We start from the raw sequence: 25,307 nt of genomic DNA on the forward strand, positions 1-25,307 counted from the left end.
TATTTTTCTTTTTCCATTTCTTAATATTTTTTTGTATGATTACAATTGGGATTGTGCAACAGGCAATGCCTATATTAGCCTTCTCTCGAAATTACTTTAATTTCAATTGTAGGCAGGTGTGCAGAGTTGGTATTTTGGGAGGCTGTGGTATTCCTTATTTCTACATTTTAGTGTTTAGTCAAAGTGACTACAGCTTGTGACATATAGAAATGTACAGCAGCATTTAAAGACCTGCTTTCCTTCTTTCTAAACTCTTCAAGGGGCAAAAAATGTTATAGGTTCTAGATACTTGATAGCTAACAATGTCTCAAGACAAAGGTATGGGGACAAAACCCCGTTATCTATACCTGTAAGGATCCCTCACGTCATCCTCTGTTGGCTGGGATTCACTGATGATATTACTGGTCGAAGTCTCCTGTCCAGGTAGAGATTCTCGAGCCACTTTAGAGGCCGGTTCCTCAGGCTCCTGTACATCAAGAGGATGTTCCAACATCCACATGGCCAGGGTGTTTATACCATGGGCAGATACTTCATTTCTGTTTACGCCTAGAATTCAATTGTTCAATCAATGTGAAAGAATTAAACTCAAGTTAAGAATATACAAAATAATTCTTACCTGTATTCAAATTTCAAGAAAGTCATGGATGAAGTTTTTCCTATATTTAAATTTTCATCAATGCAACCAACAATAGATTGCTCTATAATCATGTCCCATGATTTCGAATCTTTATTCTTAATCTTTCTGTCTGTAAGTGTAAGACATTGATGTCAGCATTATTCCATATTTTCTTGTCTGTTAAGACAAAAAGTCTGCCATGTCAAAAATTTGCACCAATATGTACTAAACCACAAACTATCTTATGGTAAGATCCAAACATTGATTATTCTTACATGTTTCTGTTAGTGCTCTCTTGATAGCATTGAGTGAGAAGCCCATCTCCAACAGAGACATAGCGATGCGAGGTGGTGGAGGGGATGGTGACCTCGTCCTGATGGGAAGGTGTGGAGGCTTCCTCTGGGGTGGAGGTGGAGACGGCCTGAGGGGTGGGGCAGCAGGAGGAACACGCACCAGTGAGTAGCGCGAGGCTGTTGTGGACTGAGAACGTTCCCTTCGTGCGCGACGACTAAACAGGTGTCGTGAGAATGAACTGTGTGGACCATCTGACCTACAAAAGCCATTTGTTTATCTAATTAAGATCTACTACTTTCTAGTGTATTGATTGTCACTTGAGATTGTTGAAAAAGTAAAATTATCCAATAATGATGTCCAACACAGTTTGAATTAAGGTCCTATGATAATGATATTTTTCTAAATTAGGGCGATTTAAAAAAAAATTATTCGGTTTCTTGAATTTCAAATGATTGTATTATTAAATAAAATACGTAACTAAATGTACTACACTAAAGCCATATGATAGCTGAACATCACTTTATACAAATTTCAAATTCAGTGAAAAGAAATTGGGCAACAAGTATGATCGTCTTCAATATTTTGGAATACAATAATCTTTCCTGCAACAAAAATGACTTTATGATAATAAGAGTTAGCAATATTAGTGTTACCCTCTTCTAACATATTGTAGAATTGATGTCTGCTGAAAGTTTTCCTGATCTTCGTCCTGATTGGACGGTTCCTCAGGGGTTATATTGGGTAACTGGGTCGAGGATGGTGCTTGGTTTGAACCAATCATGTCACATAATTCCTGGGGCTTTTTCTTAGCACTGAAGTTTTTCTCTCTTTCTTTTGTCATTGAGTCATATTTTTCTGTTAACAGGATTATGTACAAGATCATAAGGAAACATCGCAAAGGCACTAGTTATATTTGTAATCTTAACAAAAAATGTCCCCAAGGTGGGAGTATAGTAAACAAGTCATTCTCAAGATCATGTACAAAATTAGCACAAATGCGATATTAAAACAATGTCATTGTGAATATTACAATTTTCCGTTGTTGTGTACAGCCAATGCTACATTTTCAGTACTTTGTCTATAAAAAAAAAATAATAAAAAAAATCATCACATTCTCATACCAATTCAAATGAAAGAAATACATAATATTTACATATCTCATTCAACAATGCAATGCATTGTCTGAGTCAGTATCTCAACTACAATGTTAAGGTAGTGCAGCATTCAATCAATAACAGCGTTCTCACCTTTGACTTCTGAAATACAGATATCTTCCTCTGCTTTGGATGTAGTGATAATCTTGTAGAGAACAGCATGAGCTCGTTCTAGTTCTAACACAGAGAAAACCCTCAACAGTCCTGACTGGCTCAGAGCTAACTGAACCATCCTCTTCATGAACGACCTTAGGGTCACCTTGAAATCTTCATCCCTGCGAATCACAGTCCCGTCAACTAGTGCCTTATTTCTATCTGACAACAGATCTGACTTGGGCACCAGAAGCATCTCTATATATTTGTTATTAAGTAGGATAGTGTGTAAAGCCTTCAGGGCTGTGACCTGTACATAAGATGTTTTGATTGTGTGTAATTCATCTAATACAGTAACATCAGTACTGACAGATGGAACTTTCTGAAAGTTACTTCTCTGAGGTTTTTCAGTGTGGAGCTTTTCTGAGACTGAGGATGGGCAAGAACTTTGAGGAATTTTAGACAGTAATGAGTCTGGAATTGAAATATAGGACTCCATATCTGGTTCCATATCCGACGTTTCTCTGGTTTCTGGTATAATGTCGTCCCGAGGTGACAACACCTGCGGTGAAGCTGTACAGTTACTTGCCGAAGAATCGTCAAATGTTTCGGCAGTAACTAATGGAGCCTTGCGTTTATCTGCATTGTGGTCTAACTCTGCTAACTGCTGCATCTCCATTTCTAACACTCGAGCGATGTCCTCGTCAAGTTTTCTCATCAAAGCGTTAGTTTCCTCCAGTACACTCTGTTGCTGTTGAAGCTGCTGAGTCTTTAAGCTGACGGCAGCCTCCTCTTTGTTGGTAGACGGTTCTGTTGGGGAAGGTTTGGGTTCCGACGACAGTGATGGTTTTTCATCCATTAAAGATGATAATTTAACCAGAGCTTCAAGATGGCTAGTGGTCATACCCGTTAGGCATTCAGCATCAAATGGAAGAGGTTCCTTCGCTTCTAACTTTGACAGCAGGGCATCACTGTTGATATAGAAGGATAAAATATCATATATGTTGTCCATAAAGGATAGAATCAACAATGTTTATATCATTATCCATATTTTTCATTTCTAACAAAAACAGAATTATATTTAAGATACACATATCTTATCAGTCAAAAATAAATTAAAAGCGATAATTCATATAAGATATATATCTAAAAGAATGTATCTTGTAAGGAAAGTGATAGGCCCATCTCAATTGGATCAAAGATCAGAAGGAAGTTAACCTGATTAGTAGTCTATTAGGTGAACTAACCTGGATGAAGTATCGCCATCGTCCCACTGGACCTTGGCAGCGTTAGCTCCGTCTCGAGCCACACCCATCAATATCCCAGTCTTAAATGTTGTCTGATGTATACAGCGACCTCCGACCTTAAGTCCAGGGTCAAGACCACCAATCAAAACAAGGCTTGGCCAGACCTAGATTGAAACATATCTATGATGAGAGGCTGAAAAGTTTCGCACTAACAGGAGAATATTCAGAGAAACGCATTGTCAAATGGAATGTTATTTTTCAGTGTTAAAGAAGATATTTTTCAGAAGCTATATGGGAACTGGAGTATACAAGATCAATCAGTTTGATTGATTTGTTTAATGTCCTATAAACAGACAGCGATATTAAATGATGTGCTAGATCTAGAAAGTGGAGGGAAGCTGGAGTACTTGGAGAAAAACTTTAACCTACAGTCAGTACCTGGCAGCAGCCTCACTTGAGATTCAAACTTGTGTGTACGACAGTTAATTGCATTATCATTATTAATACTTTCTATATGATCAGTATAAAAAGGTATACAATCATCAATAATATCACTAACCTCATGACACAGTAACTGTAGTGTATCCTTGTCTTTCAAATCAAGGACCGTATTCCCACCAGATTTTCCATTTTCATCATCACATTTCTCTGTTTTCTCTTCTTTCTTTTCATCAATGTCTTCACCTAAATCTGCATTTTCTGATTTATCTTTGTCAATCTCTCCTAAAAAGAGGAAATTAAAATAAATCTGACAAATTTTTTCTATAATACAGTGGTAACATGTGTAAACCAAATTTCAGAGGACCAGCATATTTCGCCGATATATAACCAGGTTTGTGGATGAAGAAAGAAATCAAAATAATCAGAGAAAACCAAATGGTTGTGCAGGTGACCCTGCTTCTTTTCACATTTGATCTGCGAATAAGCCCGGGCTGCTTTAGAGAAAGGCAAATATGTTAGCCCCTGCTGGATCACCTATCCACAGACAACTAGAAATCTCCTGGTGTATAATTACCATCTTCAGAATCAGGTGCTGTTTTCTCCAGTTTGGTCACCATGCTGAGCTGTTGAAGAATCTTCTTATTGATGTGACTATTCCATGCTGGCGTTTGGTGTAGAGATCGCAGCAGTTTCAGATTGGCCTCTATCATGACGACAGATTCTGGAGAACATAAGGGGTCCCCTGGTAACAGGTCCCTCGTGCTCTCACAAAGCTGCATGTCAGTCATTTTTACCTTCTCTGTTGGGTTGTTACTGTAGAACATTACACATGGGTACAGCTCGGATGCCTCTATGTCCTCAAACGCTAGCTTCACATCCTGCAAAAGATTACACTCATCATTAATGCTGGCAAGCTATCAGATCACACTGCCAAGTTAATTTTGTTGTCTGTACTTGGTGTTCCCATGAAAAGGTTTCCAGAAAGATTGAAAGTCAACTTTTCACAATATTGTTTCATGAACATGTATTGTGTATAAGATTGACATGTACATTGGGAAATTCTACATTTATTCACTTTCTATAAATACACTGTAATGTTATGCATACAGTAAACTGCGATGTTTTGGTGTCGGGAAAATTTGGTGTTTTTGTATCTAAATAAGTGGTTAAATTTTGGTGCATTTAAATTAGGTGTTTGCTAATATCACGATAATTTTTGGACGATAACTTGATTTGATAAATGAAAACAATTATGAAGATTTACTTTGTCTATACATAAAGATCCCGCAACCATGAAAAACTGATTAGTGACTAGTTTTGAAGCCTTATTGATACAAAGACAATTTTGAAATATTGGTCTTCAATAAAAGGGATTTATAGTCAGACATGTAATTATATGTACATGTTTGCGCAGAAAGCGTTATTTTTCCGATTGACAGAATGTACCTTAAATGTATGTTTATGTAAAGTGATCGAGTAATTTACCTGTGAGTACGTGTTGACATACCTAATAGATGGCATGACAATATATTAAAATCGTTATATATAAACAAATAATTACGTAGCCAAATTTTGGTGTGATAAAATGTTGGTGCCTTCATGCCAAACGCCAAATAAGCCAAAATATGACCACATCCAAAATATCCAAATTTACGGTAATGAATAAAATCTAAATCTTCATAAAATTTGAACACCCTTCAAACATGTATTAATAAAAGAATCATCATCATGCTTCTTTGACTTTCTAAGGTTACATTTTGTTCCTACCTCTCCATTTTTTCCAAATGAGAGTGTACGAGCATCCATGTCGAGGAGTACTGTGATGTAGTCGCCCTGTGTAAAGGGAGGTAATGTTTGTGCCGTCTCGCCACCATGGTACAGATTTCCACTATAGGCCCGGTACAGCCACATGTCTGAGGAATTCCTGTGGGTGTAGTCACTAACAGGCCACCGAGACACTCCCACACACGTCCCTTCATTGTTCTTACACTCCTTCACGATCAGTACCTGTGTAACACAATCAAGTGAGAACGGGCAAACATATATATACTAGCATGTTTTGGTTTATGCAAACCAACAGGTTTAACGTTTTTAAACGTTATTATTTCTCATGTATAAATCCCTGATACAGGCCAATCAGAGCTTTGTCATGGTTCGTCTGAAATTAACATAGAATCATCAGATGTTTCATTAATTCACTAACAAAAACTAGGTCCAACCAGTCTGACAATATAAATGAAAATGGCACTGGTTGTGTGTGACCTTTGGCCTTTAACCTTGAATTGATTCACTGGAAATATGTAAATTTGACCTTTCACCTTAAATAAGGTAATAAATATAATAACGCCAAACGTAGTTTATACATTCAAGTATTTACTTAAGTGACTGTTAACCTCATCACCATGTTGTTGGTCTCAATGTAACCAGACTCCATGCCTACCTTCCACTTGTAACAGCCAGAAGTCATAGGGGTCACACCAAGCCCATACCCCTTGCCTGCCCCACTGTGTACCAGGGTCTGAGCGTTCTCTACTGTACAGTTGAGACATTTCTCTGTGTCAAAGCTAGCAGTCTGTATCGTAGTCTTGTCTTCCTCCAGTCCCTGATCATGGAGGTTTTTCTCACAGTCTGTCAGTTTCTGTAGGAGGGTGTCCTTCCTCTGTTTTGCTTGCTGGAGAGCCTTACGCTGTGGGATATCCCACATGTTGAGAGCAAGACTGTGAAATATATCCTCTATGATCTATAAATAAATAGTTTTTCTATTATATTCTAAAACATTTTGATTCACCTTATAAAGGGAAATCCTACAGATTGAGATAAAGGCTGTGAAATGCATTTTATACGATCTTCAAATTTTATTTTACAATACCTTCAGCTCATAAAGAAAAGTCACACATTGTATAACTAAATTAATTTTATAAATAAAGATATTCATGGTTTCAGTATATATATAGATCCCACAGTTGTAATAGGTGTAATGGACACATTTATTTTATAACCATGTACCTGTTTGTGATCTTCGTTATCACTGCTCGCATCACATGATAACAGGACAGACTCAAGGAGGTTTACAGAGATAAGTCTGGTCCTCAGACTATATCCAGTATCCTGACCTGTAGACAAATATTATCTTAACAGTGAAATCTGACAATACAAATCACTGACATCAAAGCAAGTTGTAACAAAAGAGCACCTGATTTGTTGCATGTAATGCTTAAACAATGATTGTAGATACTGTGGCAGTGTAACCATGTGAACCTGTTCCATGGGTCATTGACACCAAACTATGAGAAACTCTGATAAATGTTAAATGTAATACAGAAAATCATCACTTTCTGTAAATGATGATTTATCACTAGAAATGTCTATAAAATGATCCTCCATAAATCAAAGGGGAACATACAGGATGTAAAAGGATAGACATGGTAACACTACCTGCCCCCAGATTCCACAATATAATGGCACAAATATATAAATACATATTATCCAAGGCATAAAATACCTGGTACATACCCGAGTTCTTCCCATTTTTCTGTTGGGCAAGGCTAAGGAACATGGAAACCCAACGTTTTGAAGAAAGAAGTTTCAAGATAGTCTTGGTAGAGGCTACACGCTTGAGAAATAGCATGAAGTTGGCTAACTGGATCTGTGATTTCACCTTGTACGGCATTCCTGGATTTAATCATTAATAGTATACATGCAGTTAGAAAAAGAAATTGTGAACATATGTAGCTAAATTGGTAGTGACCAATTACAACTACAAAGAAAACACTCAAATGGCAAATGACACAATCTGCTCATAGTAAAAACTGAGTTACCCTTTATATATTTTAGGATTTAACAACAATGCAGGATAGTAAATCAAATTTCAATGTCCTTCATGACATTGATGAGGTTAACTTCATGCCTCAAATCCTAATTCTGGTTTAAAAACAGACTAAAGTCAATTTTCAACATAGGTTACATAATGAAAATAACTTAAGTTTTGACTGAAGTCAAAGCTTTTTGTTTCTAGAAATCGGTGTCTGGACCGATTTTCGATAAGGGAACTGAATACTAAGAGAAGACTATACAAACCATTATCTTCATTATCAGGTGATGAGTCCTGAGGAGGGGCAACATCATTGTAGGTCAGCATACTAGTCAACTGAGTCCACAATAGGTCAACTATACCTTGTACAACACCAGATCCAAGTTTACCAGCATACAACCTGAAACACAATCAGATCATACAACACCAGATCCAAGTTTACAAGCATAAAACCTGAAACACAATCAGATCATACAACACCAGATCCAAGTTTACCAGCATACAACCTGAAACACAATCAGATCATACATCACCAGATCCAAGTTTACAAGCATACAACCTGAAACACAATCAGATCATACATCACCAGATCCAAGTTTACAAGCATACAACCTGAAACACAATCAGATCATACAACACCAGATCCAAGTTTACAAGCATAAAACCTGAAACACAATCAGATCATACAACACCAGATCCAAATTTACAAGCATACAACCTGAGACACAATCAGATCATACAACACCAGATCCAAGTTTACCAGCATACAACCTGAAACACAATCAGATCATACAACACCAGATCCAAGTTTACCAGCATACAACCTGAAACACAATCAGATCATACAACACCAGATCCAAGTTTACAAGCATACAACCTGAAACACAATCAGATCATACAACACCAGATCCAAGTTTACCAGCATACAACCTGAAACACAATCAGATCATACAACACCAGATCCAAGTTTACAAGCATATAACCTGAAACACAATCAGATCAAACAACACCAGATCAAGTTTTCCAGAAAACAACCTGAGACAATCAGATCAAACAACACCAGATCCAAGTTTATCAGCATACGACCTGAGACACAATCAGATCATACAACACCAGATCCAAGTTTACCAGCATACAACCTGAAACACAATCAGATCTTAAAACCCAGCTAGTAAAGTTTCCTTTGTTGTATATGACCATTATATTACATAATGGACACCTCGGAGTCCATTATGTAACTCACTGTCCATTATTATAGGGCCACTGTCCATTATTCCCCAAAATAATGGACAGTCTAATTTGAACAAAGGAAAAAAACGCTGCTGTAAGGAAAACCAAACTGTTTATTTGACAATCCCAAATTTTACATTTATGTTCACTCCTCCATTGAAATTATGACTTCCCCTTCCTAGCTGTTACTGTTCTGAAAATTAAAAAAAAAAAAAACATAATTAGAGTCTTGCATTATTATTTGTTACATATTTTTAAAACTTGTAATTGACGAGGAATAGGAATTCTAGAATCTTGACTGAGTTGGGATAATATGCAGTTTTTTAGCTCAGATATCTCACAATCCTTTATAACATATAATCTGATGATTATGGTTAAACATAATATACTTAAGAGCAAAACCTGTCTAATCTGACACCTGCTTTCCCTACATCCTATTTGAAACTGTTCCGTATTCAACAATAGTATACAACAATATCTGACTTTCCTACACCCTGAATAATCTGACCAAACAAGTTGCTCCCACGCGGTGTCGGATTAGACAGGTTTCACAGTATACCAGTGCAATGCTATCATAGCAATTAGATATGGATTTGTTTTATCATATCTATAACATGCGTATGGTCATTTTTTTTAGGAAAAACAGTTATGTTTAAATTGTAGGGAAAACTCACCTTGCTTGTATGTATTTGATGTAAAGTTAGACAATGCACCTATCCTTGTGCGAATAAATAGGTCACTTCAAACAGGCAAACAATTACTCCAGTTAGAACGTTATATCATCTGAATCACAGCTGCGTACATCCCTAAATGATTGCCGGGCAAGGTAATATCATTATCCGACATGTTCAAAAACACTGTTGTACCTCCAAAGGTGTAAAACTAAATGATTGTGCATGCATCTCAACACTGTTAGTCCATTATTTGTCACAGGTGAGTGACACACCTGTGCAATTCCTGAAATGGGATGTCCCATTCTGAAACAGGGTACGCAAGGTAGTGAGTAGTGGTATGATGGGTTTTAAGTAGGATAAATTCCTCAAACTGTCCATTATTAGAGAGAATGGATTGTACCTCGCCCTGCGGGCTCGGTACTATCCATTCTCTCTAATAATGGACAGGTTTTCGGAATTATCCATTACATACAACACCAGATCCAAGTTTACCAGCATACAACCTGAAACACAATCAGATCATACAACACCAGATCCAAATTTACCAGCATACAACCTGAAACACAATCAGATCATACAACACCAGATCCAAGTTTACCAGCATACAACCTGAAACACAATCAGATCATACAACACCAGATCCAAGTTTACCAGCATACAACCTGAAACACAATCAGATCAAACAACAACCTGAGACAATCAGATCATACAACACCAGATCCAAGTTTACCAGCATACAACCTGAGACACAATCAGATCATACAACACCAGATCCAAGTTTACCAGCATACAACCTGAGACACAATCAGATCATACAACACCAGATCCAAATTTACAAGCATACAACCTGAGACACAATCAGATCATATAACACCAGATCCAAGTTTAGCAGTTTACAAGCTAAAATCATAAACATCGGTCAGCAAGCTACTGTAAACATGAAATGTTTCTTGTGTAGAAAGCTTCAATGTTTTTCTGGTTGCTGTGAGACCAAGAATATGAAAATAAATTTAGTTTTATATATTATTGTCACTATTGTTTCATGGCTGAATAATGCTATGCACAAAATGTTATCAAAACTCTAAACTAGGAAAGAAAGTACACACAGACACTGCATGTTATACATTATTGTATGCTAAACGTAGTACAAATACTAGTGTATTCTGTAAAGTTACTCCACCTACCCTGATGTGAGTGTTATGAGGCGAAGGAGATGTGAACTAGACATCTTGACCACAACCTTAAGCTGGCTGTGCTGTAGACCCTGACCAGATATCGGGATGATAGACGATGTGGAGGTATGACTGTGGGTCAGACTCAGTAGTCGGGGCAGGAGTCCACACGATACAGCCAATGAGATATCGGCCGGTCGATACTTCATACTCAGGGAGTAGATTGTCCACAGCAGAAGCTTCAGACGCACTCCTGAATAAACACGACATAACTACACTGTTTAATCTTTACAAATTCATTGATGTGAACCTCACAATATATGAGATTTTCAAAACTTAAAAACAATGTAAGAATGTCAGAAGATAGCCTTGTTATATATCAACAGAAACAAACTGGTTAAATAGACAAATTACAGTATAACAACTTTTTCAAAATCAAGATAAAATACTTTCTTGTAATACATTGCACCAACCCAATTATTTATCATGTTGATTTCTATTTGATGTACTGTTTGAGTAACTTAAAGTGGTATATACCAGAATTTGAAGCAGAATTTTATCAATAGATCTAAGAGTTCACCTTCACCGACAATCTCCATTTTGTCAGTCTGTATGAGAGCCTTGACTAGGAGTTCATAGATCTGATGAACAGCAAGCTGTATCTCCTCCTGTGTTTTAGCCTTGGCAGCCTTTATCTCATCCTGAAAGCCAATGATTATTTTAACAAATTATTTCTTTCTTTCATCAAATCTCTAAATAAATTGATAAATTCTTATTAGTATTAAAGTTCAGAATTATTTTTTTGCTTTAAAAATGCTACTTTGCATTTTCAGTGATTGAGATTAATTATTCCCATAATATCTTTTGTCTAAAAACAGATTTGTTTAGTGTACAATCTTTTAATACTGTAGAAGCACAATTTTAAATGTCCATAAACGAGGTAAGCTTATGAATCATATCCTTGCATGACGTAATTAAATGCCAAAACTGTACCTGGTAGTGGTAGAGTTGTGCCCCTTGACTAGAACTATCCACTGGTCCACAGAAGCTGAATGAGCCAGTGAGTAGCTGTATATGGGCAGAACAGAGTAGAGTGGTAGGTGTTAGGTCAGACACTTCTTTACCGAGCTCTTGTTTGTCTCCTTGTGTCGATAGCAACTCCTTTATTTGATTCAGGGCATACAGGCGAGACTGTGAAACAAGAAAATTTAACATAAATACATAATTTCAATAAACATTTCAATTACTATTTCCACGATACCCAAATAAAATAACACAGCAGCCATTCAGAACAATAGGGAACACCACAAAAATGTCCATTAATCAGATAACAATTTAAGAAGAAACAAAGACATTGAAACCGACACATCTTTTCTTACACAATAATACCCTACACAATCCTACCCAGTCCTAACTAGAACTGTCGCCAGTGTGAACGCCTAATACCTGCACAAATTAAGTAATAACTCCATTAATAGGGGACATTGCAGAACCCTATTATCCTATCACTGCTCTACATAATCCTACCATTGCCCTTTACAATCCTATTCCTATCTGATATGATCCTACCCATTCCTACATTATCCTTCCTCTGTCCTATACAATTCTAAAAGTCAATCCTACTTAGTCCTACATTATCCTGTAACTGACCTTCCCTGTCCTACATTATCCTACCTCTGCCCTATACAATCCTACCCATTCCTACATTATCCTACCTCTGTCCTAAACAATTCTACAAGTTAATCCTACTTAGTCCTACATTATCCTGTAACTGACCTTCCCTGTCCTACATTATCCTATACATTATCCTACCTCTAACTGCCCTATACAATTCTAACCCTGTCCTACATTATCTACCTCTGCCCTATACAATTCTAACCCTGTCCTACATTATCTACCTCTGCCCTATACAATTCTAATCCTACATTATCCTACCTCTGCCTATCCTACATTTATCCTACCTCTGTCCTAATCACAATTGCCTACAAGCCCATTAATGCCCTATACAATTCTAACCTGTCCTACATTATCCTACCTCTGCCCTATACAATTCTAACTCTACATCTACTCTGCCTATACCTCCTGTCCTACATTAATTCCTACCTCTGCCCTATACAATTCTAACCCTGTCCTACATTATCCTACCTCTGCCCTATACAATTCTAACCCTGTCCTACATTATCCTACCTCTGCCCTATACAATTCTAACCCTGTCCTACATTATCCTACCTCTGCCCTATACAATTCTAACTGACTCCTACATTATCCTACCTCTGCCCCATACAATTCTAACCCTGTCCTACATTATCCTACCTCTGCCCCATACAATTCTAACCCTCTCCTACATTATCCTACCTCTGCCCCATACAATTCTAACCCTGTCCTACATTATCCTTCCTCTGCCCTTTACAATTCTAACCCTGTCCTACATTATCCTACCTCTGCCCTATACAACCTATCCTACCTCTGCCCTATACAATTCTACCTCCCATTATCTACCTCTGCCCTATACAATTCTAACCTGTCCTACATTATCCTACCTCTGCCCTATACAATTCTAACCCTGTCCTACATTATCCTACCTCTGCCCTATACAATTCTAACCCTGTCCTACATTATCCTACCTCTGCCCTATACAATTCTAACCCTGTCCTACATTATCCTACCTCTGCCCTATACAATTCTAACCTCTCCTACATTATCCTACCTCTGCCCTATACAATTCTAACCCTTCCTACATTATCCTACCTCTGCCCTATACAATTCTAACCCTCTCCTACATTATCCTACCTCTGCCCTATACAATTCTAACCCTCTCCTACATTATCCTACCTCTGCCCTATACAATTCTAACCCTCTCCTACATCATATCCTACCTCTGCCCTATACAATTCTAACCCTCTCCTACATTATCCTACCTCTGCCCTATACAATTCTAACCCTCTCCTACATTATCCTACCTCTGCCCTATACAATTCTAACCCTGTCCTACATTATCCTACCTCTGCCCTATACAATTCTAACCCTCTCCTACATTATCCTACCTCTGCCCTATACAATTCTAAACCTGTCCTACATTATCCTACCTCTGCCCTATACAATTCTAACCCTGTCCTACATTATCCTACCTCTGCCCTATACAATTCTAACCCTCTCCTACATTATCCTACCTCTGCCCTATACAATTCTAACCCTGTCCTACATTATCCTACCTCTGCCCTATACAATTCTAACCCTGTCCTACATTATCCTACCTCTGCCCTATACAATTCTAATCCTCTCCTACATTATCCTACCTCTGCCCTATACAATTCTAACCCTCTCCTACATTATCCTACCTCTGCCCTATACAATTCTAACCCTGTCCTACATTATCCTACCTCTGCCCTATACAATTCTAACCCTGTCCTACATTATCCTACCTCTGCCCTATACAATTCTAATCCTCTCCTACATTATCCTACCTCTGCCCCATACAATTCTAACCCTGTCCTACATTATCCTACCTCTGCCCTATACAATTCTAACCCTGTCCTACATTATCCTACCTCTGCCCTATACAATTCTAACCCTCTCCTACATTATCCTACCTCTGCCCTATACAATTCTAACCCTCTCCTACATTATCCTACCTCTGCCCTATACAATTCTAACCCTGTCCTACATTATCCTACCTCTGCCCTATACAATTCTAACCCTGTCCTACATTATCCTACCTCTGCCCTATACAATTCTAACCCTGTCCTACATTATCCTACCTCTGCCCTATACAATTCTAACCCTGTCCTACATTATCCTACCTCTGCCCTATACAATTCTAACCCTGTCCTACATTATCCTACCTCTGCCCTATACAATTCTAACCCTGTCCTACATTATCCTACCTCTGCCCTATACAATTCTAACCCTGTCCTACTATCCTACATTATCCTACCTCTGCCCTATACAATTCTAACCCTGTCCTACATTACATTATCCTATTATCCTACCTCTGCCCTATACAATTCTAACCCTGTCCTACATTATCCTACCTCTGCCCTATACAATTCTAACCCTGTCCTACATTATCCTACCTCTGCCCTATACAATTCTAACCCTGTCCTACATTATCCTACCTCTGCCCTATACAATTCTAACCCTGTCCTACATTATCCTACCTCTGCCCTATACAATTCTAACCCTGTCCTACATTATCCTACCTCTGCCCTATACAATTCTAACCCTGTCCTACATTATCCTACCTCTGCCCTATACAATTCTAACCCTGTCCTACATTATCCTACCTCTGCCCTATACAATTCTAACCCTGTCCTACATTATCCTACCTCTGCCCTATACAATTCTAACCTGTCCTACATTATCCTACCTCTGCCCTATACAATTCTAACCCTGTCCTACATTATCCTACCTCTGCCCTATACAATTCTAACCCTGTCCTACATTATCCTACCTCTGCCCTATACAATTCTAACCCTCTCCTACATTATCCTACCTCTGCCCTATACAATTCTAACCCTGTCCTACATTATCCTACCTCTGCCCTATACAATTCTAACCCTGTCCTACATTATCCTACTCTGCCCTATCTCACCCTACACTACCTCTGCCCTATACAATTCTAACCCTGTCTACATTATCCTACCTCTGCCCTATACAATTCTAACCCTGTCCTACATTATCCTACCTCTGCCCTATACAATTCTAACCCTGTCCTACATTATCCTACCTCTGCCCTATACAATTCTAACCCTGTCCTACATTATCCTACCTCTGCCCTATACAATTCTAACCCTGTCCTACATTATCCTACCTCTGCCCTATACAATTCTAACCCTGTCCTACATTATCCTACCTCTGCCCTATACAATTCTAACCCTGTCCTACATTATCCTACCTCTGCCCATACATTCTAACCCTGCCTACAATTCAATCCTTCCTACATTATCCTTACCTACCTACTGTCCCCCTATACACATTCTAACCCTGTCCTACATTATCCTACCTCTGCCCTATACAATTCTAACCCTGTCCTACATTATCCTACCTCTGCCCTATACAATTCTAACCCTGTCCTACATTATCCTACCTCTGCCCTATACAATTCTAATCCTCTCCTACATTATCCTACCTCTGCCCTATACAATTCTAACCCTGTCCTACATTATTTGACCTCTGCCCTATACAATTCTAACCCTGTCCTACATTATCCTACCTCTGCCCTAGATTGTTGGTGCTCTAGTGCAACTGCTATTTCCCTAGGGTCATTGTTCCGGTTGGATTCCATCCCTTCTGTTTCAGTTCCTGGAGGAGATTCTCCTGTCTCGCCCGTCACAAATTTACATACATCAGTAGCGACCTGTTCAGTGAAGGTTTTCTCTGGATCCTTTACAGCGCTGCTGGTAATGTCAGACCCTGTCGCCCTCTCCTGCTGCCAGCGTAACCGACGCAAAATCTCCTTCACTCTTTGTAGGGAACCCATGTTGAAGCTCGCTGAAATGGAAAAAGGAAACACATTAAACTATGTCAGACAATTTAATTCTCCCATACTTCCCAGGGATATCCCGTGGTTGCTAGGGAAAAGATAACTCTGTATTGCATAGGGAGTGTAAGACAGCTCACACGCGCTAGATATTAATGTTACGTCATCAATAAATGCTGCGTAACCTCAGTGTGCATTGTTGATGACGTCATCTATTTTGACGCATTACGCATTCCTACATAATTAATGGCGCAATGAAATAGCTGGAAACAAACTGGAATTCTGTGTTTTTTCCACTAAGTATGGGAGAAAAAGATTCAAACATGGGTCTGTCAAGTGGACAGGGATATCTCGACCCTCATGAAAGATATTGGCTGTCAACCCTCGGCAAGCCATGGGTTGACCAGCCAAAATTTTTCAACTCCATAATGTAAAACAATATGCTGAATGGTTCAAGGGATATTAACTTTTAATGATAGAATTCCTCAAGAAAGGAGTACATCAGTGAGGATATAAACCTATTGTACCAGCAATTTGCTTTTGATTTGAATGTCATCTATAAGAAAATCGTTGTAGGATAAACAGAATACACAGTTTGTATCTTACAATACAAGGTTTATTTTTGTGTGAGATTTAGGAAAGCTGAGATGACAAAGTTTTTCCTAATCATCTCTGCTTTCCGTATCAAGTACCAAAATAAAACTTGTATTGTAAGATACTAACCGTGTATTCTCTATATATGAGGTGTAATAGATGGGAGAGACTTACCATCAGGACTGTAAACTGGTGTAGATGTACCATCTCTCTGTCTCGGGCTCTCCTCTTCTGTCTACAACACAAGAAAACCTAATACTATATGTACAAGAGATTTTGCTTTCATCAAACCTATAACAAATGCCTGGCATACAATTTACAACACTCCATGGTCTTTACTGATCCTTCTTTGTACAAGATGAACTAGTGGTAGTCTCACTTTTGTGAAACTTTACCATAATTCTATCTTGAGTTCCAATGAGATGACGTAACTGACAAGGTTTTGAAAGTTACATGGCTCAATATTGGCATCTTAGAATTGATCATTCCTAAAGTAGAGTATATGAATTTTCTATGGAAAAAGCTCAATGTCAGTAAAAGTATTATTTATCAAAAAGAAAATTAAGTACCAAATCTGGAACACTGCCCCTCCTTCTCTTGACTGGGGTAGTAGTGACACTGACCTCGGAACAGTTTTGTTCTACAAGTAAAATTTAAACATGTCAGCAAATATCATTAGTATAATCTATAATTATAGTAATAGATGATTTCCCCTTATTTTGATATAAGTTGAAAAGTAGTTAATGACCTTTAATAGTTTTGTTTTTCTCTATAGTGACTAAATGGACCGGATCTGCTGCATTAGAAATATTTTGTCAAATGGTTAATGAGAGAACATAATCAATTCTTCTAAAAATTATAAATTCAAAATGACAAGATCAAAGAAAGAATTTCTCTTCACTGATAATATGTCATTACAAATTTGTTTAGCATTCATCAACTTTGTAAGAAAACCATGCAAAGGACATGGTATGGAACATTATAACTATACACTCAGCGACTTAATTTTGTGGTATCAGTGAGAAAATTTGGAAATCACTTACTTGGAAGAGAAACTTCTTCTTCAGAAAATGTATTGCTGTAGGAAAGGGTAGGGGTACCTGTAAAAGGACAAAGTAACATTAGGTACAACAAGAGGCCAAATGGGCCTGAATTACTCACTTCCTGCATTTAACATGTTTAGGTTAGTCTGATGATATCTTAGAGCAAAGGTCATTTAACAGATTGGTGAAATATTTATTCATTAGATGCAGATTAAAAATCTCATCTTGATTTAATTTACCAAAAATTAATTTTGTATTGAGATACACTGTTTAGTTTCCTCTCATAAATATACAATTGAAAATTAATTAACTTTTCCTTTCAATCAGTTACTGGACAAACAACCATGGTCACTTCAACATGTATGTTATAAGTGATGTTCAGTTAAAATTAAAATCTTTACACTGGGTCAAGGTCATTCATAAAAGCAAACTTTGACAGTGTTGTGTGACTAGTTGTTTTTAAGTAATTACCTGCTACAGCGGCCTTGACTCCCAGCAGGAGGAACAGACATCTCTGTTGGTAGTCGAGGCAGGAATCTTCATAAGACTGCTCGCGAATCACCTGGGGCGAATCTTTTATAGTGCCCTCATCATCTATAAAGTTCAAGCATTGTATATGTTTAAGCATTGTATAAGCATTGAACAGCATTTAATTCGCAATTATGGGAGTATGAATGCCAACTGGACAGCAGCAAATTTAATGAATTATCTGGGTCAAATTTTTCATAGTCACCTTATCAACTATAAAGTTGAATGATTAAGTACATTAAACTGACTAAAACCTCAATTAAACAGTCATACAAGGATAGCAAACATTCATTAAATACCAACTTATCTGTCCAGTAATCATAGATAATATCAACTTACCTGTCCAGTAATCATAGATAGTATCAACTTACCTGTCCAGTAATCATAGATAGTATCAACTTACCTGTCCAGTAATCATAGATAGTATCAACTTACCTGTCCAGTAATCATAGATAACAATCTGGATACTAATGTTGAGATTTCCTAAATAAAGCTTGCCTTACATCATAAAGACTGACCTGACAAAGGCTCAGAACAATCATCTCCTCTCTCGTCATCCTCATCCATCACCTCCGACCACTTCACAATGCCCTCGGACCTTTCTGGTGCTTCCCGTGGTGACAAGTCAGAGATCTCATGTTTTGGTGTTTTATCAGACACAGGTGATTCCAACACCTTACTGCTAGACAAACTCTTCATCTGTTTTAGTTCATGCAGCTGGCTTCTAACTTTAAACACATACTGGAAGATATCTTCAACACTTCCTATGGTACTGTAGCAAAAAGAAATCAGATATATGGCTTTAGGATCATTGAAGAATGAATTACACTGCCTACTGTATCTAAAAATCATTCAAATCTAAATTTAACTCTCCTTAACTTTTCCTGTACTACCTGCGCTTGTGTAGTGTAATATAATTTCTCCTGTACTACCTGCGCTGTACTACCTGCGCTTGTGTAGTGTAATATAATTTCTCCTGTACTACCTGCGCTTGTGTAGTGTAATATAATTTCTCCTGTACTACCTGCGCTTGTGTAGTGTAATATAATTTCTCCTGTACTACCTGTACTTGTGTAGTGTAATATAATTTCTCCTGTACTACCTGTACTACCTGTACTTGTGTAGTGTAATATAATTTCTCCTGTACTACCTGTACTTGTGTAGTGTAATATAATTTCTCCTGTACTACCTGTACTTGTGTAGTGTAATATAATTTCTCCTGTACTACCTGTACTTGTGTAGTGTAATATAATTTCTCCTGTACTACCTGTACTTGTGTAGTGTAATATAATTTCTCCTGTACTACCTGCGCTTGTGTAGTGTAATATAATTTCTCCTGTACTACCTGCTTGTGTAGTGTAATATAATTTCTCCTGTACTACCTGCGCTTGTGTAGTGTAATATAATTTCTCCTGTACTACCTGCGCTTGAGTAGTGTAATATAATTTCTCCTGTACTACCTGCGCTTGTGTAGTGCCACCTTGGTGAGATTACAGTGCTTGAGTAAGGTTGCCAACAGACATCGCGACACTGCATCCAACTCCACTTCCTCAGAAAGTTCACTGGTGTGCCAGTCTAGGAACAGAAACAGTAATTAACATCATATATATAGAAAAGATTGAAGATAACTTGTCTTCAGGGAGATTTATCTTGGAGTACATTAAAGTAACAGATACAAACCGGACAGATTTAAACAACCACCATTGAATAACTTGATTATAAATTCTGTAAAACAATGTTTTGGTTTTTTTTCTTTACACAGCACACCTAAGACAAAATAGCTGATCTAATGCTGATGTGTGAACCCTCTAAAGCTAATATATTTTTAATTAATGCAATACAATTACATTATTTTGATATCAATTACCTTGTCTTCTGGCATGGTCCATCATAGTCTCCCACAAGGTGTCGTTAGCTTCTGATTTAAAACCACAGCATAATTCTACCAGTGAGATGGTGTCAGCATCTAAGTCGAGTTGTTCTAAACCGCTCACCTCCGTCCGTCGTCCTTGGGAACACTCTAATATACTGCTGATAAACTTTTCTGATAGAAAGAAAGTAAAACAAGGGTCAAATATGTACTGTAACCATGTATAGAACGAATAAGTCATTTAACACCTTGACATTGCCACATCAGAAGTAATGTTGCTTTAGATTGCAATGCTATGCTCCAAATATCATATTTTTGTGCGTACACACTTTTTTTCATAAATTATCAAGTGAAAAGTTGGGGTGCGCACTATACGCAAGTACTGGCCCTGAGTCATGATCATCGACCGGCAGGTCCAAGCTAAAGTGTGCAGTAGCCTAACATTTTGTACATGTTGAGAGTTATGATTAAATACTTGGATCTTTAAGTCAATATTCAATGCATATATTCAATATAAAATGAAAAGCTCACTTGAAATTTATATCTTTAATTTCTTGAAAGTCCATTTTGGGAGCACATGTGTTCATGACCGGACACATGTTACGATCGTGAATCTTCAGTAAGGTATATCTCCAAATCTAAATGGCTTAATAAATGTAGTCTGGAGCTTGAAACGATGTATAAGTATGTAATTGATTCGTCACATTAAACTGATTACCTTATAAATATATTTCGCCAGCATGTGAAAACTTTTGAACTTGCAAATGTTTACGGAAGTGAGTGTAATGGCTTCATGCAGAGTCAGCAAATTAAATACGAAACTAAAACCTTCTTACATTAAAACTGACCAATCGGCACTATAAATGATGGTATGGCTGTCAAATACACTCTTATTACCATCGTTTGAAATGGTTCTGTAAAATCTCATCTTGATTTCAATAGGGCCTACTGATTGAAATAATTGAGAATACGTAAGTGTGCAGTCAGTACTCAAATATGGCGGCCACCTGTGGTTGATTAGCCTAGCTCGGTCGGCTTTCCAGCTAATATCTTGGACATAATTAAATCTAAATGCCCATCAGATACACAATAGACTTGATTGATACCACTTGGAATTACACAAGGTATGATTAATTATTTGATTGTAAAAACATCGTTGTTGAGACCTCAATATAGTGTCACCGGCAATTTACAAGCTAACTAGGCCTGTCGCTAGTACTGTGTAAACAAAGTGTCAATCATCGTGTCAAACTCCTCTCGCCAGTTAATTTTAATGAACAGAAGGTTGTTTTAGGCACTGATAAACAATAGGAAGAGTTTGATTTTGTTCTATAAGAGTGTTTGGAGCCTATGCAAAACGTTTTGAATGAAGATGCAAAAATTAGATTTTTTTGTAAAAAAAAAAATTTCCAAAATAAAACTCAAAAACGTACCTGCGCACTATACGCGGGTGCGCACTATACGCGCAAAAATATGGTATAGAAAACATAGTGCAAAATATCATGGGATCCACAAACTGATTCAAACCACCAAAGACTACTTTAAATCTTTTAACAGTTTTGTTCTTTCAAAGCTACAGATTTAAGCCATAGCAACACTTGAATTTAATTAATCTTAAATGTAATGTCTGAAACTTACCAAGCTGGATTGGGGAAATCTCTGGTCCATTTCCAAAGAGAGTTTTCTCCAGCCAGAAGGAGCAGTTTTTCTCTTGTGTAGACAGAGGTACACCGACAAGCATACCACCGAGGCACTGGCCAATCAGAGTAGCACAGGTCCGCTCCATGTCTACAAGCCACGCCCACTTGTCCAAGTCACTCTTCTTCTGATTGGAAGGATCTGAATTAAGAAAGAAATATTGCATTTAATATTCATATAATTCAGTCCATATGATAAATGGGAATTGTTTTTTAACACTGAACACATACCTAATATACCTACTACATGACAACGCTTCTATCCAGTGTATGATAGATAAATAGATTTTTGCTTTTGTAATAATATTTAATAAATAATAAGAGATATAAGTCATAAAATGACTATGTAGAGTCATTAATGAGATAAAACCCTCAGCCATAGGTTTTGCGTTTAGTAATACCCTCGGATGGAACATCCCATATTAAAGAGTCTTATAATCATGGATATCTGATGGAACACACCGTATCTGTGTCAAAGTAACCATGTTTACCTTCAGTAGTTCCTTCCAGCTCCATAGTTTCCAGTTCACTGATCACAGGCAACATTTTACACAGACGATCGAGCACTGGTAGTACGGACATGAGGTCATGCAGGAGAGGATGGACACGGTCTATTGGCAGTAACAACAGGGAGTGTAACATGTGGTACAGCATCGCTCCAGCTGGGGACTGATACACTACTTCTGTAAGGAGAAAAACGAAAAATGTATGACATCTACTGTAATAAATATAAGGTACACCATTTCTATTTGAATAGAAACAAGAAATGAGGTATTATATAATAGATAAAATCAAAATTATAATATACAGACACCATGAATCTTGGAAAGGAATAACATTTAAAATTGATCCCAGACATGCAACATTTAAAATTGATCCCAGACATGCAATGCTGGTATCGATGTAGTTTGGGCTTTATCAGCTCATACAAACTTAGCAATCCCATAGAAGCAGGCAATGTTGATATACCGAAATTATGTTTAACAGGCCTCACAAAAAAAAATACATTGTGGCTCCTTAAAATTCAGATTAACACCTATTTTAAAGCTTAATATGTAAATATCATCAATTATACACGATAGTTAGTTCAACTTCTAAATCACGTTTATCTCTATACATATCACTAAATGTTCCAGCTCACTGCTGTCCATACCTGCGACAGAGTTGACCAGTTGTAGTGAGTTGGTAGTATTGGTCAGAACACTGCACGCCTTCTCTAGAATGTTCTCTGCCACAGGTAACATGAGAAACATGTGCTGATGCAGCAACGATATCGCTGGTGCAATCTGGATAAAAGGAAACCACACAACTATCAGCAACATTGTATTACAACTGATGTGTCATTTGTAATACACAAACTTTTCTTTCACAAAAACTACAGCTTCTGGGAATATGGGAGCCTAATAGCTTCTTCATTTGTGTATGGCAACTCAATGTTATTGTTCTCATTTAAATATGTGAATCATGGTGACTAGAAACAATTTTTAACTGCTGAATTACTGACAGTGGTAATAGGCTGACTATCAAATAAATTATCCAAAGTATCCATCGGACCTTTCCCCTTACACCTTGCCCATGTTACAGTTGTGCCTCCTTCACCTAGAAATTAGGATTGTACACCCTTCTCCATGTAGACCATTTGGTTGTTGTTTCCAATATAAATAAACCCATCTTCTGGTCATCACATCCTTATCTTTTTTTATATTTATTTTTTACTTAGAGTTACTGTTGGTATTCCTTCCCTTTCCCACATTCCTATCTATACTAACACCTGGTTCTTCAACCAACCCCTCTCCCTCCACTCTGAGTACACTCACCACCTGTCCTTGACCCAATCCCCCCCCTATCCCTCTCCCTCCACTCTGATACCCACAACCTGGTCCTTGACCCCTGTCCCCCCTGAGTATACCCCCTCCACCCTCACCCTGAGTTACACTCACACAACCTGGTCCTTGACCCAATCCCTCCCCTGTCCCTCTCCCTCCATTCTGAGTATACCCACTAGTCCTTGACCCTCCCTCCCCTGTCCCCTCTCCACTCTGACCTACACTCACCACCTGTCCTTGACCCATCCCTCCCTGTTCCTCTCTCCTCCACTCTGAGTACACTCACACCTGTCCTGGTCCCCTCCCTCTCCTCCAAATCGAGTCACCACCACCTGTCCTGACCCAATCCCCCCTTCCCTCTTCTCCACTCTGAGTACACTCACCACCTGTCCTTGAACCCAATCCCCTCCCCTGTCCTCTCTCTCCACTCTGAGTACACTCACCACCTGTCCTTGACCCTATCCCTCCCCTGTCCCTCCTCTCCACTCTGAGTACACTCACCACCTGTCCTTGACCCAATCCCTCCCCTGTCCCTCTCCCTCCACTCTGAGTACACTCACCACCTGGTCCTTGACCCTGTCCCTCCTCTCCCTCCTGAGTTCTCTCACCAACCTGTCCTTGACCACAATCCCTCCCATGATCCTCTCTCCTCCACTCTGAGTACACTCACCACTGTCCTTGACCCAATCCCTCCCCTGTCCCTCTCCCTCCACTCTTAGTACTACTCACAACCACTTCCTTGACCACCAATCCCTCCCTGTCCCTCTCCTCTCCACTCTGAGTACACTCACCACCTGTCCTTGACCCAATCCCTCCCCTGTCCCCCCTCTCCCTCCACTCTGAGTTCACTCAAAACCTGTCCTTGAACCCAATCCCTCCCCTGTCCCTCTCTCTCTCTCCACTCTGAGTACACTCACCACCTGTCCTTGACCCAATCCCTCGCCCCTGTCCCTCTCCTCTCCACTCTGAGTACACTCACCCCACCTGTCCTTGACCCAATCCCTGAGACCAATCCCTCCCCTGTCCCTCTCCTACTCATCTGAGTAACACTCAAGCAACCTGTCCTTGACCCAATCCATCCCCTGTCCCTCTCTCTCCACTCTGAGTACACTCACAACCTGGTCCTTGACCCCAATCCCTCCCCTGTCCCCCACTCTCTCCACTCTGAGTACACTAACACAAGTCCCTTGACCCAAATCCCTCCCCTGTCCCTCTCTCCACTCTGAGTTACACTCACCACCTTGACTTGACCAATTCCTCCCTGTCCTCTCCATTCTGAGTATACACCTCACCAACCGTTCAGTCCCCTCCACTTGAGTATACCCACAACCTGGTCATTGACTAATCCCCTGTCCCTCTCCCTCCACTCTGAGTATACCACAACCTGGTCCTTGACCAATCCCTCCCCTGTCCCTCTCCTCCACTCTGAGTACACTCACACCTGCCCTTGCGGACCCAATCCCTCCCTGTCCCCCTCTCCCTCCACTCTGAGTATACCCACAACCTGGTCCATGACCCAATCCCTCCCCTGTCCCTCT

General features: G+C 38.8%; 1 protein-coding gene across 3 annotated transcripts in view; it reads right to left on the reverse strand.

Moving 5' to 3' along the window:
• The window catches only part of LOC138333339 (probable E3 ubiquitin-protein ligase HERC1), a 71,501-nt gene that overhangs the window by 30,831 nt on the left and 15,363 nt on the right, over positions 1 to 25,307 (reverse strand). For all 3 annotated transcript variants that reach the window (XM_069281656.1, XM_069281657.1, XM_069281658.1), the window contains 26 exons: positions 23,097 to 23,229; positions 22,435 to 22,626; positions 21,885 to 22,085; positions 20,244 to 20,420; positions 19,837 to 19,951; positions 18,895 to 19,148; positions 18,320 to 18,442; positions 17,849 to 17,905; positions 17,375 to 17,445; positions 16,980 to 17,040; positions 15,945 to 16,222; positions 11,726 to 11,923; positions 11,313 to 11,433; positions 10,745 to 10,985; positions 7,923 to 8,056; positions 7,359 to 7,517; positions 6,852 to 6,958; positions 6,286 to 6,585; positions 5,613 to 5,852; positions 4,420 to 4,723; positions 3,964 to 4,127; positions 3,405 to 3,568; positions 2,158 to 3,128; positions 1,564 to 1,765; positions 892 to 1,166; positions 348 to 546 (listed from right to left, as the gene is read on the reverse strand). In XM_069281656.1, the coding sequence (XP_069137757.1) occupies positions 348 to 546; positions 892 to 1,166; positions 1,564 to 1,765; positions 2,158 to 3,128; positions 3,405 to 3,568; positions 3,964 to 4,127; positions 4,420 to 4,723; positions 5,613 to 5,852; positions 6,286 to 6,585; positions 6,852 to 6,958; positions 7,359 to 7,517; positions 7,923 to 8,056; positions 10,745 to 10,985; positions 11,313 to 11,433; positions 11,726 to 11,923; positions 15,945 to 16,222; positions 16,980 to 17,040; positions 17,375 to 17,445; positions 17,849 to 17,905; positions 18,320 to 18,442; positions 18,895 to 19,148; positions 19,837 to 19,951; positions 20,244 to 20,420; positions 21,885 to 22,085; positions 22,435 to 22,626; positions 23,097 to 23,229 (5,441 nt within the window). The remainder of the gene's footprint in view (positions 1 to 347; positions 547 to 891; positions 1,167 to 1,563; positions 1,766 to 2,157; positions 3,129 to 3,404; positions 3,569 to 3,963; positions 4,128 to 4,419; positions 4,724 to 5,612; positions 5,853 to 6,285; positions 6,586 to 6,851; positions 6,959 to 7,358; positions 7,518 to 7,922; positions 8,057 to 10,744; positions 10,986 to 11,312; positions 11,434 to 11,725; positions 11,924 to 15,944; positions 16,223 to 16,979; positions 17,041 to 17,374; positions 17,446 to 17,848; positions 17,906 to 18,319; positions 18,443 to 18,894; positions 19,149 to 19,836; positions 19,952 to 20,243; positions 20,421 to 21,884; positions 22,086 to 22,434; positions 22,627 to 23,096; positions 23,230 to 25,307) is intronic.

The sequence above is a fragment of the Argopecten irradians genome, chromosome 10, assembly GCF_041381155.1.
Source record: "Argopecten irradians isolate NY chromosome 10, Ai_NY, whole genome shotgun sequence".
In the NCBI taxonomy this organism is placed as follows: Eukaryota; Metazoa; Mollusca; class Bivalvia; order Pectinida; family Pectinidae; genus Argopecten; species Argopecten irradians.